Raw genomic sequence first — 20,463 nt, 5'->3', positions numbered from 1 at the left:
GTATTATAAACACGTATTTGTAAAACTTTCTTGATGCAAGGTTCAAACTACGATAGCATGCTTGTTCCAGAGTCCAAGGTGCCAATCAAATTTAGATTAGCAATCATTCATGTCAAACCAAAGTGGCCAGATATGTGAACTGCTGCCAAACCTGAAGAGAAAAAAATGGATGTCACATGCACCACAATACCTCTACCAGTGGCTTAACTTGTGTCCAGGCAAGCTTTTTAAGGGTTAATAGAAAAATAATAATTGTATACTGTGCCATGTACATTTTATATATTTATATATTTTACCAAGATTCCTGCATTTGTGCATTCTGGCAGCAGCTCTGTATATATACTATTTGGAAATATACAAATTTTGCTTTTATAAGATCAAGAATAACTACAGAACTGTGCAGTGTTGAAATAAATAAACTTGAAACAATGTTTCATTTAAAAAAGTTTTACATCAGAGATCCTGTTAACAAATTTATTTTTCGGAGGTAAATAATGGGGTTAAGGAATGGTTTGTAACCATTACAAGTCAAACAGCCTACTGTGTAACCATTACAAGTCAAACAGCCTACTGTGTAATGTCAGGTACAACACACTGTTGTCAACTTATTCATAGTAATGACATGTTCTATGTGAAATGGTACATGCTTCAGCATCAAGGAAAACAAAAATCACACAAAACAATCCAATTAAGCCACTCACCTCTGTCTACGTGGGTTCGAGTCTCGGGCTTGGTCAATGTGGATATGTGAGAAAGCTTGCCGGTAGCTTCTCGTGGTTCAATGGTTCTTTCCGGGGTTTTTCCCGGGTTCTTCCTCCACCATTAATACTGGCCACAATGTATAGCCTATCTTGTGCTGAAAAATGGCATTAAACCCCATAACAACAACAAGAACCAATTAAGCCAAGATGACGTAGTTACTGTGTGAGTGACAGCCACATACATATTTGTGATTTTGTATGTTTACTGGCAGTCAACTAAATTAAACTCTTTTACACATATAAACATAACAGGTTTAAGTCTTGACATGACATAAAAGAATCCACTCCAATCTATGTACAAAACATGTCCCAACAAGTTAAAACATTATTTCCATGGTTCTTTCATGTGTGTGAACAATGTCAATGTGCCAACAGCAGTGTTGAGATCAAAGGTCAGTTGCCTCTGTTTGAACTGCCTGGGGGTCAATCTCTTCTATTGTTTCGGTTTTAACATTAAAATATGTTGTATGGTAATCATTTGATGAACCAATGTCTGTAACTCAGTGATTGACACAATTACTATGGTGAAAATAATGACAACCTGCTGCAGCCGATTTTGACACGTGTGACAGGATTACCACTGTTGTCTGCATGTGCATGATTACTACTGAAGTGTACAAGCTATTACGTTTCAATATTTTATTACCTACCATGAATATTCCATTTATTTGGATATACTTCCCCACTGACAGTCAATAGCTTCAATTTGTAGTGACTTTTCTATTTCTCAAGGACTTAAATAATTTTCTATAGCGTGAATCATCATAGTTAATTTACTAAATATTCTCCCAAGAATATGCCAAAAAGAAACTCATAATGTAACTTGTACCCTAGGTTTTGTTGAATCGTTTAGCTTACGATTTTTAGGTTTCTGTTGTGCATGATTACTGGTGCTAAATTTCCTTGTTTTAGACAGTATAAATTGCATTTTTTTTCCTATACAAGTCTTCTCGGCATTTTATTTGTGTAGTATTCAAGCTGACATACAATATTAGTCTGATTTTTTTCCCTGAAATATTCATTTGTTGACCTCATAATTTAAAATCCAGGTATATTTATCACATAAACGGCAAAAATCAAAAACTTGTTGGCTAAAAACCTGCAACATGTACGCAAACATGTAATAGGCCCATTTATTTAAGGTCAAACACGGCAGTGCGTCTTATTTAAATGACAGGTACTGAAAATAGTGGTAGTCAGCGGTTTGGGACTTGCAATATTCACCACAGGACATAAAAGCTATGTGTCAAACGTCAATCATACCTCCCCGTTTTCCAAGAAATGGAAAAAGTGTTCATCTGTCTCTAAAGGTTGTAGTGTAAAATGTCAACAGAGGTATTTTACGTTACTTAAAGTGTACAGTGTTTTGTTGTGTAGAAGACAGTCATACCAGGACATCATGTATAGAATAGAGTACGAGTGTGCTATTCTTGCTTCTGGATTTGTGTGCCTGTCTCCAAGCATATAAGAACCACAAGACCTAAAGTCTAATCTCATTCAAAAAACTTTGCCTTCTTACAGTTCAAGTTTTCCACCTAAAGCTTTTTTTTTTAGTGAGACTTGAAATACTTAATAAAAAATATACGTACTATATGTGCACATTGTCTGATACGAGACTTGAAATACCTAATACAAAATATAGGTGCATAATTGTGTGACTGGTACTCAAATCATGACGTTAATTTAGCTGCTGACTAAAACACTAAAACTATCTTTACACGTGGTTCAAATCCAATGGACATGACTAACAACCACATTCAGCCCCGTTCCCTTCTGTAGGCATGATCTGGTTTTTGCATTCAATGGCCGATCCCGCCTGTAGTCGTGGTTTGTTTACTGCATTCAATGGCCAATCCAGTCTCCAATTGTGGTGAATGTATGTTAGATATAATGTTTAAAATTGGTTGCAATGTTTTTTTCCCCCAAGAATCAGACCAATATTAAACCAATCAGAAATGATTTTACTGTCCTTTGTGCAAATATGAATTGTTCAGAAACCAAGGGTTACTAATTGAGAGCAGTTTCACTACACGTAGTCTGTTCAAGAAAAATTGTAAATGATGGCGGACGTAATTTTTGATGATGATGAGAACAAAAATGAGGAGTTTCTCAGGTTTGATCTTGAAAATATTTAGCAAGCAGAGGAAAGATATATTTTGCAGTTGGATATTTTGAGAGATTTTCATTCGGACATAAAAGTTTCTGAGACTGAGAGGATGCTGATAGCAATGATGAGAGTTCTTGTGGATCTAGCAGATTGGAGCGATCACCTTCGGCCTGTCCAAATCGATGATTTTAGTAGACCAAATCCTGGATCTACAACAAACATGGACAAGGAAAAAAGAGAAACTGATTTTTTTCATTTGTTAAATTTAGTTGAGCAAGATTTGAAAATCTACAGAAATATTTTCACTGGAATGACACCAGCAACAACCCACCCCAAAGAACACCTGGTCACAACAAACTAGCCCACATTTGACCAATATTGGAGTGTATTCGCAACACATGCACTAGAGAATGTACTGGGTTCATATTGAACTCTGAATGATAAATTCAAAGACTTTTCCCAAACTTTCAAAGACCACAAACAGAGATTTCCAAGACCTATTTTATCTAAAATTTTGTATACAGGTTATATGAGAAAACAACGAATGCAAAATACTACAATACTGTTTAATGATGAAATTCAAACTATAATTGATTTCCTAAAATTGCTTTATAATGATCAGAAATATGTAACTTGTGCATCAGATTTAATACAAAATAAATTATTCTCTTAACAGACATCAGCACTGCTTTAAATGCATTATTATAGTTGCAGTTTTTTCTCTTCAATCATTTGGAAAGAGAAGCCACCACTGTCATCTTCTCCTCTATTCTTTTGACCCTGTGACAAGTACAGTGAGTCCTTGTAACTCTGCTTCTTCTGCCTTCAGAACAGAGGAAGCAAGTAGGCTGGCAATGTCAGCTTCAAGAAGCAGATTTTTGGCTCTATGTTCTTCCACTTCATCCATGTTTGTTTCCTTTTCTGATGTTCTCCTTATGCTCCTCCTCTGCTTTCTTCTTATCCAGATAGGTACTTATGTCTTGCAGAGGAGGCATATCTCATCATTTCATTGCTAATGATGATTTCCAAAGGTCCACCTGCAGATGCAGAGAAAGCCTCAGAGCTCAAAGGCTAATCACTGACACAATGAGAAAATCATTGCGTCAATAATTAGTTTTGAGCTCTAAGGCTTTCTCTGCTGAGGTTCTCAACATACATATGTTTGTTGACAGAAAATCCTCACTCTACTGTTGCCTGCCCATGTGACAACATTTTCTGTAGAACATTCCAACGTTCAACATATTCCTTTCTTTTGGAAAGGATGGAATAAAACACTTCATCAAGGCTGTTATCGGTTCTATTAAAGCATTTTAAGGGATGATTGTCCGATTGGTAACTTCATCCACTAATTTTCCATAATGAGTCAATATTAAATCATATCAGGACTCTGCTTCTCCTCCTGCCTCTGACATAATTCTGAGGACCCTATGCAGTTGTGCTTCTTCCTTTTTCTTATCTGACAATGTACAAAACACCATTTGTTTACTTTTTTCATCCTTTTTCAGGCATTCCTTGTATTTTTCTTGTTCAAGCCAGACATCGTTGAAAGAGCAAACACCTGGATTTTTAAACTAGTGGTGAAACATAACTGAAGACAGAAATCGACTGAACAAATTTTGAATCCTCAAGCATGTGTTACTTTTGCACACATTCTACACAGAGTGAGTGCTTGTTCAATGTAACCAAAATTCAACTGGCGAACAGTCTTGTTTTAAAAAATCATGAATTAGTGTAATGAACATTTTGATTGGCCAAAGCTGATGGACTCGTCCAATCAAATTGAACGATTCATCAAAATAAAGAAGGCAGGAAAACTGACTACATCCAAATCTAACGACCTTAGGCAATTTTATTTGTGATAATAATAATAATAATAATGATAATAATAATAATAATAATGAGGACTTTGTATATAGCACCTAATCGTTAGAAGCTCTAAGCGCATTACAACATTAGATAACACCTAAAAACATATAATGATATTATTACGAAAAACAAACACCATGAACTGAAAACAAAAAAGTGCTGAAAATGGTTATGGTGCTGACTTCCTTTGATAAAGGGTGTAGCCGGCTTGCTTTGATGAAGAGTGCATGTGTTATTGAAGCCGCCGCCAAGGCCAACTTCGGATGGCCAAACAAATGCTCATTTGTTATTGTGGCAGCAATGAAACTGAATGGGTCCTCAAATGAAAGAAACCAGGAAAACTCTACTATATTCTGGCTATACATTCCCATTTGTTAACACCTGCTCCCTACTGATTTCAATAACAAAAACGTTTAATGTGATAAAATGTGCATAAAACTAAGTCATTTGAATCTAAGATTTATAATTAATAACCTGACTGTGATGAGAAAGGCACTAATACTGGCATCCCCTGGAGCTTACATGCTTAACAGACTTTCCATAATAACATGGCGCTATATTGTGTACACTATGGGCTACTTTATTTCCATCAGACAACATAATGACATAATTCATCCTATTCAGTAGCTGCCATATAATTCTGTAAATTACCATAACGTTGAGAGTTTGGAATTATATCCCCATTGCACACATGAACATAGAAATTACATCACTTGTTAAATCCACATGAAAGGCAAATTTGTTGTAGTCATTCTTTTCCTTTGCTTGATTCGACATTGTAAATATCAGAAGCAGACAACATATGTATGTACATCTGTAGTCGTGCACACATCCCTTTGCTGAAAACGGACTTGTCCAGGAACTAGAAACATCTCAAGCATGTCCGTCTATTATATTGAAAACTTCCGTTAAGAATGAAACGTGCAGATGATGATGGTGTTAAAAATTATAAATCACTGAATGAATTGACTAAGTTCCTTGCACTTTTTATCACATTAAAAGTTTCCATTATTGAAATCAATCGGGGGTGGGGGGGGGTACAAACAAACAAGTTGGCATAGTCAGACTATAACAAACTTGGACAATTTTATTTGTGATTATGTAAAGAAATTAAAATTTTGGGGCTTATTTCAATTTTCAAAGACTTTTAAAGACCTCAGGGTAATCTGCTCAATTCTCCCAAACTTTCAAGGCCTTGAAGATGCTACCTCTTTTTGCCCAAACTCTCAAAGACCTTCAAAGACTGTATGAACCCTGATACAACCCACATCGTGAGGTGTCCATTGATGAAGCAGTGATTGGATTTTCATGAAGACTGGGCTTTAACTCATTCGGCCCCAGCACTGTTTTCAGTATCTCTGCTGATATGCCTCAGAAGCACAAAGTTGTGTCTAGCTGCTTGTGCCCCACAGTTTTTACCTGTTTGAAAACATCATGCACATGCATTCACTCTTACCTTAATTTCTCTTCTTATATCCAAACAAAATCCACGAAATTTTCACCATTTATTTCAAATGAATTTGTCGACACATTGATGTAATTTTATACCTATTTATCGAAGTCTTTCACAACTTATTTATACAGTATTTACAAACTTACATGCAATGTTTATCCTCAAGAACTCCGTCATCATCGCTGTCAGCATCATCATCTTCGGACGATTCAATCTCAGAAACTTCTATGTCCAAATCTAAATCTCACAAAATATTCAACTGCTGAACATATCTTTCCTCAGCTTGCTCAATAATTTCAAGATCAAACCCGAGAAACTCCACATTTTTGCTCTCATCAAAAATCACTCTTCCGTCCGCCATCATTTATGAGTTTTCATGAACAGAACACGTGTAGAAAAACCGCTCTCAAACTTTAGCCTTTTGCTTCTGAACAATTCAAATTTCCACAAATGAAAGTAAAATCATTTCTGATTGGTTTAATAGTTGTTTAGTTCTTGGAATAAACCATTTCTAACCAATCAGAGACATTGTATCTAACACACATTCATCACGCCTGGAGACGGGATTGGCCATTGAATGCAGTAAACAATTCACGACTACAGGTGGGATCAGCCAATGAATGCAGAAACCGGATCACGCCTACAGACGGGATCGGGGCTGAAAGAGTTAAGCAATATGTGCCTTTAAAACTGACCATGCAGATCAAATGTGAGCAACTTACAGCACTTGTAGACAGTCCTTCAAATGGTGGGAGTACCTGTCTTTTTTTTATCCTTTTCAACATTTCAGTAGTAAATTCATATCTGCTGATGAAAGAATCGCGGAACCATATCATCATCAACAAAAACAACAGGGAAAGAGCTAGAACCGACTTGGAGTTTAGAATGAATCTTGCACATCAAATACTTGGAGGATTTGTAGGTAAAAGGAAAAGAGAAGTAGAAGTTCAACCCCTGCTTCAGCAAGGACAACATTGGCCAGTGGTCATGCCAAAGAAAAAAACCTGCAACATGTGTTCAATGAACAAAGTTCGATCGGAACCAACAACTGGATGTGAACAATGCCAAGTAAATTTATGTGCAAAATGTTTCAAACCATATCACATTAAATTTTCCTGCTTTATTTCAATGATATTAAGGGCTGATGACATGATATTTCTAAAAATGCTGCACATAATTTTGTAAATAGTGTAAGACTTGGACAAACAGGGGAAAAAAATACATCACTGTGTAGACAAATTCATTTGGAATAATTGGTGAAACATTTGTGGATTTTTATTGGATATAACAGGAGATATTAAGGTAAGAGTGAATGCATGTGCATGATGTTTACAAAATTTTTCAAACAGGTTACAACTCTGGGGCACAAGTAGCTAGACATAGCTTAGTGCTGCTGGGGCGTAACAGCAGTGATACTGATAACAGTGCTGGGGCTGAATGAGTTCAAGAACACTTGAAAAAATTTTTTTTTAGAGGATTGAATATAAAAGCGATTTTTACCATGGTACATACAAAGTAAAGTTTGATTCAATTCATTCTCATGCAAAAAACAGACATTCCTTGAGCTTACTAATATGCATGTCGGACCTGGATCCCTCAGAGGGTAGCGGATCCTGGAGCTGCCCTTGTATACTATTTTCAAACCCAGCAGGAGTGATATACTGACAAACTGTTAAAGCTAAGTTAAAAATCCAAATCACACACATACACACTCGTACCAATTTTCTCAATTTACCATTACTGCCAAAGCTATAAACACGAAAGGGGGGGGGGGGCACAAACCTTTTCTTTCGGAGGTGGACTTGACACATTGGCTTTCAGAACTGTTGCACTGTCTGTCTTCGTCTCTGCAAATAGAAAGAAAGGTTCATTAATTTGACTTTGTACAAGACATTATAGTACTATATTATAGGTCGATGTAGAGCACATGTCAAATTCACTAATAAGATAAAGCCAGATCAATGCCTTGGCATCATATTTTTCTTTGTTAGTAACATCCAATTTCATGAATAATAATGGTATCCATCCAGTTTCATGAATACTGATGGTATCCATCCAGTTTCATGAATATTAATGGCATCCATCCAGTTTCATGAATACTGATGGTATCCATCCAGTTTCATGAATATTGATGGTATCCATCCAGTTTCATGAATATTGATGGTATCCATCCAGTTTCATGAATATTGATGGCATCCATCCAGTTTCATGACTATTAATGGCATCCATCCAGTTTCATGAATATTAATGGCATCCATCCAGTTTCATGAATATTAATGGTATCCATCCAGTTTCATGAATATTGATGATATCCATCCAGTTTCATGAATATTAATGGTATCCATCCAGTTTCATGAATATTGATGGTATCCATCCAGTTTCATGAATATTAATGGTATCCATCCAGTTTCATGAATATTAATGGTATCACTATCTTATTCCATATTAACTGGGACACTGCAATCAACTACGCCAACATCCTTTTTCTTCCATTTCATTTTGGAGGGGCAGATGGGGGTGGGGGTGGGGTGGAGGTTTCAGGGCAATTGTTAAATTATTTTTTATATGGATTACATTCCTTTGTTGGATAAATTACACCCATGAACTTCAGTGTGTTAATAAAATACCCGCAAAGCAAATATCAATGAACCTATGGCTCACATGTGATCAGGATGAATTATTTATGGCAAACAAACAAGATGAATCACTCAAAACCTGTTCTTATGTTTCTTTAGGAACACACAGTACGACTTGCACAAGTACAGTACACTATAGGAGATTGACCATGTGTTATGTACATCATATGCCCAACATGAAGTTGTTTTCTGCAGAATATTTGTCTTCTTGCAGTATCCATGACCCTGGCCTTTGACCTATTGACTGTGGCAAAAGTTTGTTCTTTCAGTCCACATGACCTTGACCCTGGACATTGAGCCAGAAATAGGTTTCTTTCCTTATCCAAATGCAAACTACTTACAAATAAATGACAGATGGTAGAGAACTTAGTTATCTTGTGCAAACAAAAAAAAAAGAGAAGGAAAAGTCAGATGAATGGATAACATTATAAAATGATGCACATAATCTTGTGGCAGGTGCATAGTAGTCAAATACCATATATCTGGATTTGTATTTTCACAAGCAAAATTGAATATACTATATCATTCCCAATTTTTCATCATGGATTTTCCCCATAACAATGAATTTAAAGACTCCTTGAGCCAAACATGATAAAAAAGCCATCCTGCATCCCCCCCCCAATTTTCTTACTGTGTTCATTTGTAGAGATGAACAAAGCATTCAACATCATTTTAGTCATCTGGTAAGAATATATTAACTTTTACACATCTTACTTTTAACTCTTCAAAGAGAATAAATTATAGTGCATATTATATTATTCGATGCACACTTATCCATTCAGTCACCAGTAGTGTTATTTCCACTCACTGCCTTAAATGAACATATTGTAACATAAGGATATAGAAAAAGGAGAAAAGGATTAAGGTATTTTGAAAACAAGTATTACTGAAAATGAAAGGAATAATTATTGATAAATGATACTAGTACATGAAAATGCAATGCTTTAATGTTTATCTGTACTATTGTTTTGAAGCACAAGTACTAATGAAACACAAGCTATATACACTAAATACTGCAGAGTATAAAAGCTCAAAGTTTTCAAAAAATGACTGGATCACCCACACATCAATCAAGTCTGATGGTACACACAAATGTCTGTCGGGTAAATAATTGCAATAACCAAGGGTTCATGAGTGAAATGATGACATTATCCAAACTGACCAAAGTTGAATTTATTAACTCTTAAGACCTTGTGTTAACATCATGGTCATCAGAAAGTAATTGATGGTGCAACTTTATGGATCGTCATTTAGAATGATTATACACATGTACTTAAATAACCAATTAGTTTAGTTTTCTTGACTGCCTCTGCTGCCTTTGATGTTTAGTCCAAATGATTGATCTCAACAGGTCTTTGATTTGTGCTCGTGCAGGTGGTTTTGTTTTAAACATTGACAGGATTTCTGTTTATTATCTACATAGTTTTGTTCTTTTGTATTCATTAAGTACTGAGCCATGAGCCCCCCCCCCCCCTTGAGAGGTTAATCGACAAACTGAAATACATGTAGTAACTACAAATATACAAACAGGCACAAAAAAAACCACTAAGAACCCAAGATTTTTTAAAATTAATATACAAAACCCAAAAAAATTTGGCATGAAAAACCACTTGGGTCCAAAATAAAACTTCTTATATATGTTGACCCTGTATAAATAATTTACAAATTCTCAGACATGCCAGTTTCATAATTTGGGAGTAAATTTGAATGTATGTACATAAATAACCATTGATCCCAACTACCTCTGCCCAAATGCTAGTGTCTATTTCAAATTAAAAGAACTTATGTGCATGTCTGCACACCAACCCCCAATTATGTGGTTTAAGGTCTCATCTTTAATGGTATAGGAAGAGGTAAGTGAAATTACTTGTGTACACATGAACATCTAGAAAAGCAGAATAACAATTTTATATATATATATATATATATATATATATATATATATATATATATATGTATATATATATATATATATATAAACTCCTCAATACTGAACACCCTTGAGACTGAATTTTGATTTAGAGTTTCCGGTTTACTGAGGCTTTTGCCGACGTGAAAAATCTCTTTCAGAGTGCTTACAGGAGAGGGAGAGACAGAGAGAGACAGACAGAGGAAGAAACAGAGATAGAGAGTATGCAGTTATGAAAATTTACTAAATTTGTGTTTCTAATGGCATATCCAAATAGCAGTCATCATTTGCAATCACTAAAGTTTTTAATCTCTTTCTAAACTCTAAAATTTTGGGGTGGGTCATATCATTGCCAGGTGGCTCAGAACATAACTTTGTCATCATCATTTTCATCGCTTTCATCATTGGCCTGATTGCTTTTGGAATTTTCCCCAACAGGAACATCACTGTCAAAAATTAAGGAACACAGGGTCAATGTCCAGTTGTAATTCATGAGCCAAAGGAGCATCATCTTCATCATCATCCTAAGTGACTTTATCATTGTCTGCATTAATAGGGAAGCACTTCTTGACTGTACAAGGTTTAGTCTCTGACCTGGCTTTTGAAATCCAGCAGATAGCATCCAACAGAGAAATTTGCTTACCAAGTTCATTTAACACTATCAGCAAAATTAATCATAGCCACAAAACAATGCAGCAGACTACAACTATACCTACAAAACATTTAGCAGGGGCCCCTGAGTGGCCTAAAGCGCTCACCAATACGATCACTGCCATCTCACCTGTGTCTGCATGGGTTCGAGTCTCGGGCTCGGCCAATGTGGATATGAGAAAACATGCCAGTAGCTTCTCATGGGTCAGTGATCAAGTCATACCAAAGACTTATAAAAAGGGTACTAAAACCTGCCTTGCAAGGCACTCAGCATTAAGAGGTTGGTGTTAGGACTGGCCAGCCTGGTGTCAGGATAATGTGACTGGGTAGGACATCATGCTACATGTCTGCGGCATGATGCCCCAGTGCTTAGCGATATGATGGAAAACTTGTTAAAGCTAGGTTACAAATCCAAATCAGACACACACTCTCAACATCTACAAAAGAAGGACTGTCACTCTAATAGGCAAAGTGAATTTCTAGTAGTTCAATACCATTTATTCATGAAGCTATTAGTATCTCCAATATTCATGTGCAATAACTAATTCTTAAATTAGCGTCAGTGTAATTAAAAGATACAACTTCTACAAGATTTACGAGATGGTCACCATGATGAATTTCATTTTAATTTATACTGGCACAAACCACCATTATTTATGAGAAAACAAGATATATCTCATGGTTTAATTTTCCAATTTTTAAAGCAATTTTAGTCTCATTTGGCAAATATGGGCCTATTTTTTCAGTTAATTTTTTTAATATGAAATATGTGATCCACACCTACCAAACATTACAAGTGGGAGCCATGTAATGCAATTTGACTTTTGCTGAGCTGTTGATGGGGGAAAAAGTACATTTTACAGAACTCCACAAGCAAACATGCAATTCTTGCTTTAATAGTTTAACATTATCTGTCAAGCAGATTGCACAGTGCATGTACCTAACAATTCATAACACATCATGGATGTAATTAATCACAGAGCATTTCAAAATAATACAATGTCTGACAGGTTCAGTAAAACATAATCTGACATTATCATATGCTTACTTTAGCATTACCCTACATGTACAAATTGTCTACTTGCTGAATTTATATTACCTACAATATCATATATAAAATGGTAATGTTGGGTCTATTCTGGGCCATGCAACTGCACGATTCAGGCCAGCTCGTATAAAAAAAAGCATATAAAATCCAACCAAATGTGTAAAGATCATGCAAAATATCTGCAAATACGATATTTTTTAAAACTTAAATCCCACCCACCCCAATAATATCAAATGGAGGGGACAATTAAATGTGAGTTCTAGAATTGACCCTACATAGCATCATGAACTCAATGTTCATTTGAATTTACAAAGCAGAATTATTACTGTCGATCCAAACCTGTTGGAACCTAATGAAATATCAGATCTAGACCAGAGCTGTCCACATTTACTTGTTGTAACAATTTTGGACGTTTTTATTTTTCCATCTCAGATCTCAACAATCAATCATAAATGAATCTCACAGAAAAATTTACCTGGATATCTTAATCAAGTTCAGCTAAATTCAGACATGCTTAAAGGCTATAAGCAATAAATATAAAATGTTAATATGTACTTCCTGAGCTGTCAGAACAAATACATGACAAGTTTTGATTAATGATCAGGAGAAATCATTTATTTTTACCAGCTAAGGTGGTTAGGTACAATCTTTGTGAAATGTTCAACAACAGTTAATCATGCAAGATATACTAAACCCTTAACAAGAAGCCCAAGTTGCCAGATATTGCTCATCTGGCCTGCAGGTGACCACTTCATTAAGCAGATTTATAACACTTACATAAATAAGCCCCCAAACTTGATATGTTGACTGGACCTACAGCCTGATAAAAAAAAATTCCCAAACAGCAAGATCATTATGATATAGACCCATTTATGAAGTATTGTAAAAATTGGATGAGACATGTAGTCTCTAGATCTAGAGAGGTAACAGACTGGTCATCTCATTAATATGCAAAGATCTCATTTATTATAAAACCAGTTGACCAGAATAATATAATCTCATTTAAAGACCTATTTAACAAGTTTGATCAAAATAGGATCAGAAGCATTCTTTAACACATTAACCCCTTGCGATATGGCCATGCATGATACACTAAAGTGGGTGGTATTATAGAAAGGTAGACAGATGTAGCTACAATGATATCAAATAATCTGGAATATCTAGTTGCACAACAAAATACAGACAAAAAATGTCAGTTTTTGATCCAGATATTTTTCTACCCAAAATTTGCCCGTGGTCGGAATTCGATTTTGTGTTTGGATTTTAAGACTTTTTGGTCTCAGATCTAAGACAGACTGATATGAACCGCAAAAAGACAGATGAACCTTTGCAAAAAGTAGGATAAGATGGGCATTTGGAATAAAGAGTGGTCTCTATACAAAAATAATGGGTCCGTTAATAAAAAATAACTCCAACTTTTACCCTTCTGCTCATGCGAGCAAAACAGCCAATGAAAAACGATGTTTCTTACACAACTAGGCGTTATGTTATTGGAAAATCACCTGGAAGTTGACTTATTAGCATTTATTCAGAAATAGCTTTTAAAATGTGTTTCCTACTCAAATTACAGGTGAAAACGACAAAAACCTCCAGGGGTTAATGTGTTAAGAACTCCGAATATAATACAAGTTTCCTGTTCTTTTTTTCCTCAGAATTAAGTTAGTCTAACTTTTTCTTTATACAAAAAACCTTTAGGACTATCACTGCCTCTATTAATTTCTAAGTCAGGAGTCACATGTGCCACTCCCCAAAAAATCTCAAAGTTTCTTCAAGAATTAGAATTGGCCATACTTATATAACCCACTCCTACATGCTTAAAGGCGAAGACCCACCAGAGTGCGTTTCTTGCAATGAACCATCCATTGTAAAGCACATTATGAGTGTTTCGACTTCCAACCTACATGCAATCAGTAAAAAAATGTGCATGGCATGAAGTAACTTTTTGATAAAATAAACATCTCTTCTATTATAAAAATTCCTGAAAGAAGTAAACAGTTATTCTAAAGTATAATTTTTATGCTATCACCTTGAGCATCTTTATGTAATGTATATGCCATCCTTTATATCCAATACCTTTTCACCTAAATATTCATTAACATATACCATTTACATTACCTGTTGATTGGGAAGTTTTATATATTACCTTTACCATCTTATCATTTTGCTTTTAACTGCTTGATTTTTTTTATCACTAGTGGATAAGAAACCTTTTATCACTTTTAATTAATCCTACATATAACCTTTTGTATGGCTCTAAATAGCCAAACAGTGCTAATGTGCTGTAAAAATACAATCATCCAATCAATCAATCAAAGTTGATTTCTAGATCTGTACTGTGTACTGAAAGGATATTCCTTCAGTACAGACCAGGAGCCAATTCACACCTGGTTAATATGTTGAATAAGATTTGCCAGTCAGGTGTCATAAAATTGCACACATCAGCTGTGTTTGATAATGTTATCTTTACTATCACTGAAATTAGTAGAAAACTGGGCAACAGCAATACCCAGCTGTAAATACCATTCTCTGTCATTATTTTGTGCATGCACCAGCTTAAATTACTGTACATGAGCTGGACATAGCAGGCAGATGTTTCACATGTGACACATGCTACCAATGCAGTCATGTACATATTGTTACTCTCAATCTATTATATTTCTAAAGCTTTTAGTTCATTTATGTTAATGACCAAACTGAACTATACAACTAAAACAGAAATAATATGAAAGTTAAGAAAAGCACAATAATAGCAGGTTAATAACCCAATTACATTTTTAAAAATTTCAATTAAAAAGGCACTGCTAAGCAGCAATTTGCTTCTTTGCTCCAGAATAAAAAGCAGTATCAACAGTCTGTCCATAGATGGTTTTCAAAATGAAGATAATTGCAATGCACACCCTCTAATGTAATTTTTTCAAACTGAAGAATGAAGTCATGGGTTACGTAAATTTAAAAATTACAATGCATACTCACATATTTGCATATAATAAACTCATTTTACATCAAAAATATGGAGGATGCATTTTTTTTAATAAAAGGAATGCTTGTAGTGTATTAATAAAATTTGTCATAGCTATGTCTGCTAAACATTGGACTTCCTATTCTGTATGCAGCATCATGGAATTAATGAGAAAATAAAAATGTTATGGTTTACTTTATATAATGCTATAAACCAATTTTACATGAAAATATCACTTTAACCTCACTCTTTCTCAGTCCATATTAGAAGTCCAATATTTGTTTGTTTTTTTTTAAATATAAAATCTAATGTCTTATCTGCTTTACAATACCTTATTATGTTACAAGAAGAAACTTTTTCATTCAGAAGTTAATATTCTTTTGAAACATCACCCCTTAAACCACCATCAAAGGTCAGCACCATTCAATGCCTGTTTGGAACATTCAGAAGTTAATATTCTTTTGAAACATCACCCCTTAAACCACCATCAAAGGTCAGCACCATTCAATGCCTGTTTGGAACCAAGTGTATGTACTTCTAGACTGACCTTTGTTAACAAATACATCGGCTGACTTCAAAGAAGAATGTCATTCCTTGGTGGTGCTGGATGATAGATTCACAAAAACCGTGACAAAATAGCATCACTTTATTGATGTCACCAACAGCCACTCAAAATGACATCTTCAATACAGTGTAGATAAATGGCCCGTATTTTAAAAACTGTCATACTCTAAAATAATCTGTCATTTTCTGATCCTATAAATTAAGCTACAGATCATTTTTTTCTGATGTTTGATAAAGTTGTTTTTGCTTTTTACTGACATAAACTGGATTATAAATCTTGTCTAAAGGATGAATGTAGCTGCTGCTGCTGTTGTAGGATTTAACGACATTTTTCAGCACAAGACAAGCTATACATGGCGGCCAGTATAAATGGTAGAGGAAGAACCTGGGAAGATCCCGGAAAGAACCACCGACCCACAAGGCTACTAGCAAGCTTTCTCACATACCCACACTGGCCGAACCCAAGAAATGATGAACGCAATAAATCATAAAGATCATGATCATATTGTGTGTTCCTGAAAAATTTGGAGCTTTTGGTTTTTTTTATTTGTGTACTTAAACAATATGGAAATTAAAGGGAAATTATGTGCATCCTCTCAAAAAAGATTTTCTCATATGGTATACAAGTTCCCTAATTGACTTCACATGAACAAACTTTATCACTCAAGCTGCAATTTGGTACACTCCACAAGAATTGTTCCACAGTGAGTGGACACTGGCAGGGTTGACCCTTCAGAAGGTATGCTGTTTGTCCTATACATGACCAACACAACATCACATGTACATCTCTGCAATACAGTGAAACCCCACTATAACACGATAATTGGGGTCCACAAAAATGGATCGCGTTAATATTGGGGTCGCGTTAATGCAGGGTTTTACAGTATTTTACTTTTTTGAGAGAACAACTCATTGGCACATATACATGTATTCATGTCTACGGTATATGATGAACAGGGTATCAACACCGTTTACTATCGTGCCATTGTGGCATTCAGGTCATCTATAATGCATGTAATTCCATTGAAAAACTGCACACAGATTTACAATATTCAACATTTTCTCCTCTGATCATTGTATCTGAATTCAACATCTACATATAGCATGAACAGAGTAACAACACCGTTTACTTGCCGTCTGATATCGTACCATCAGGGCTTGAAATTAATCCATAAAATATGTAATTCCACTGCAAAAATTACATATATATTTAAACTATTCAATAATTTTGTCACACATCATTATGTGTCTGAATTCAATGGAAAAATTAACAGCAAAATTAGGTTAAGAAAGATGAAGCACGTGTACAGTTCATTATGTTCCAGGGTCTATGAATGGTGTCAGTATAAATTTCATACTGCTCAAGTTTTCTCATATGCGTTTCCGTGTACATTTATCCATTGCAAATTTCCAATAATTAACGCTTGTACGCCTATTCATTTGAATGACTACAACAAGAATAATTACAAATCAACACATGCTTTCAGCGTGCATATAACTTTTACTTCAAATTTTGTGACTATCAAAAGAAACGTGTGAAAACTACTCAACTAATCATGGCGCAAAGTGCAAAGAATGATTTGTGTTTGTGAACTTGCTTTTCCATAACGGTAAAATATTTTTTAAAAAATAAGAAATTAATTACGAGTTTATAAACGAACACCATACCCATGTAAAACCAGAGAACTAAGTGCAGTAAGCCTGCAACGGTCACGAGTCACTTTTTAAAAAAAGCTGAATGCATGTACAATTTCATACCCTTTCAATTTCCAGCTAATAAAGTGGACATTATTTACTGGTCAACTGATTGCATCTAATAACACTGCCAAGCCCAGCAAACATGTTGGCAGCTTTCATTTTTTTATGTTTATTAAATTGTGAGAATCTTTTATCAACCAATGCATTGTCTGATGCTTGTTTGTGTATGCACTTAAAGAAACACATGTCGGCTATTGTTTGAGCAACGATGGTATACAGAATTAACTGAAGACAATCACAAAGACGACTTACTGGCTTTACTCATGGATCAGTAACAAGTAACATTTCCGATAATGTTTATTTTGGCATAACACTTCAAGAAACTGATGAAATTATTAAATTTCAGATGCCAAGCCACGATCGTATTATATTCGAATATTTTTTCCCCATACGAGAAATATACACATACATGTATTTAAAATATCAGGAAACACGCCACAATCATATTAAATTTGAATTCATACGCGATCTCTTCCCCATAATGATAATAAATTTGTTATTCACGGTTTCATGTACTTTGAACAAAAAATATTTTTTCATGTACAAATGAATATACAAAATTTCAGGAGCCATGCCACAACTGTGTTATATCCAAATTCGCGTTACAGCAGGGCGCATTATAGTGGAGTTGCACTGTACCTAGATAAAAGAAATGCCACCAGGTAAGCAAAACACCAAATGGAACCATGGAAAGTAGTTTTTAATTTCAAGGAGGAAACATAACACATTTAAAAATTAGGGATCCTGATTTCCAAAGATTCTTTTCCAGTAAATGTAATCACATACTTGTAATTTATAAATTGAAATTGTTATGAATTCTGAGATTTCATTGTTCTTACCTTCAAGATCCATATATTTGACAATAGGTTACTATGGTTATATGCCGCAATAATAATGAAACAAATGATTATTTTATGCATTTATCATTTATGTATTCTAAATATTGCTTTTAATAGTATAACTTGAGCAGCCTGAAATAGTTATCTTTTACAATGTTGACATATCCTGCTTGTAGGCAAACTAGGTTGCTCTATAAAACAAAATGTCCTCAAGAAAATACAATTAAAAAATTCCAATGATACAGTAGCTGAAAACAAGAGACCCAAGTGGTCCTAAAACAACTCACCTGCTTATATAACTTCACAGCTGACCACTTCACTAAGCATGTGTATGAAGAACACAATGAAACTATCTCCCAACCATAATATCATACCCAGTTGACATACTTTACCATATCTGGATAAAAATTATTTCTAAAGATACAGCAATTTATTCAGACATGCTTTTGTTCATAATCAAAGTTATTGAAGATTTTGATGATAAAAGTCCATACAAACTTTACGAGAGCTACTCTAGATAAGCAACATACTCAGCCAATCAGACGCAAGGCAGACCTCACTTTTAAAACATCCATCAATGGCACTGATTTATGTAAACTTAATTACCAAAATGGAGCAAACTCCTGTAGGAATTCGCTCTCCATAGTTATAACGAGCTTAGCCAAAGATACATGATTACCTCATTATTATGCAGAGATCTTTATAGCAATAATGTAACTGCTTGATAACATAAGACACGTTGGATCAAAATCAGATCCAAAATACAGTTATTAGCGTAAAGTAAATTTGATGCAAGGTACAGTGTTATGCACTAATTTCAGTCATGATCATATTCAAAAAAGATCTTGATGGCATACATGTAGGCCTATGTATCAAGTTTGATCAAAAAGCCTATCCCAAAAAATGGTTCTCAAGTATTAAATAAAACTCATCCAATCCAAGATCACCTCATATACATGCATAGGTCTTGCTCGATATAACAAGAATCCCTTGAAGGAACTGATGCTCTACTGGCCAAATTGAATTGCCAGGAAATCATGAGAAGACCATTTCTTCTATTAAAGTTCCTCACCACAAGCACATGCCATCCATAAAGTTTGGCAACTGTCGATGTTTGGCAACTCAGGTTATTGTGCACAAACCAAACCTGCCAATGGACATCACAAAATAATACACTAGACTAATGCCAGGCATATAAAAATCGGATCATTAATACAGACTACAGAGGCAACAAGCTCAGCCAACCAGAGGTAGCATCACCTAATTAGTACAAATGACTCTTGCTCAAGATCATGATGCTGTAAGCCCACATTTTGATTTTTGAGTCTGCCAAAAATCAGGTAAGAAATTTCTTTTAGACTGGTAATAAGCTCAGCCAATCAGACGATCAACTCAGTAACATGCGTACATCATCATTAATGTTTAAAAGGATATCAACATATATTCAAAATCTCATCAAAATTGGATCTGAACTGGGACTTTCCAAGGAGGTCAGTCCACCAATCAGACCTTTATTACTACTGAACCCATCCATAATCTTGACAATACAAACTCCTTACTTAAATTTTGTCAAAACTGTTATCTGAATATCAGTTTTATGGAGGAAACAAGACATTTAAAATTAAGGATTCCGATCCCAGAAAATTTAAATTTCTGACTTGTAATTTTAAACCTAAATTTTCACTGATATTACCTTCAAGATCCATATATTCCATATATCTGACAACAGGTTACTATTGTTATATGCCACAATAATAAGAGAACTGAATAATTACATGTTAAACATCTATTCATCTAGCTTTTATGTGTTCTAAATATCTACTCATCTAGCTTTTATGTGTTCTAAATATCTATTCATCTAGCTTTTATGCGTTCTAAACATCTATCCATCTAGCTTTTGTGTGTTCTAAAC

General features: G+C 34.8%; 1 protein-coding gene across 7 annotated transcripts in view; it reads right to left on the bottom strand.

The window, feature by feature from the left end:
- The window catches only part of LOC149798373 (la-related protein 1B-like), a 142,719-nt gene that overhangs the window by 98,765 nt on the left and 23,491 nt on the right, over nt 1–20,463 (bottom strand). For all 7 annotated transcript variants that reach the window (XM_089963526.1, XM_089963529.1, XM_089963530.1 and 4 more), the window contains exon 2: nt 7,970–8,034. In XM_089963526.1, coding sequence (XP_089819652.1) covers nt 7,970–8,034 — 65 coding nt within the window. The remainder of the gene's footprint in view (nt 1–7,969; nt 8,035–20,463) is intronic.

Source organism: Sinohyriopsis cumingii, chromosome 6 (assembly GCF_028554795.1).
Source record: "Sinohyriopsis cumingii isolate HCF-2022 chromosome 6, ASM2855479v2, whole genome shotgun sequence".
Classification (NCBI taxonomy): Eukaryota; Metazoa; Mollusca; class Bivalvia; order Unionida; family Unionidae; genus Sinohyriopsis; species Sinohyriopsis cumingii.
This window is presented reverse-complemented; position numbering and strand designations above follow the sequence as displayed.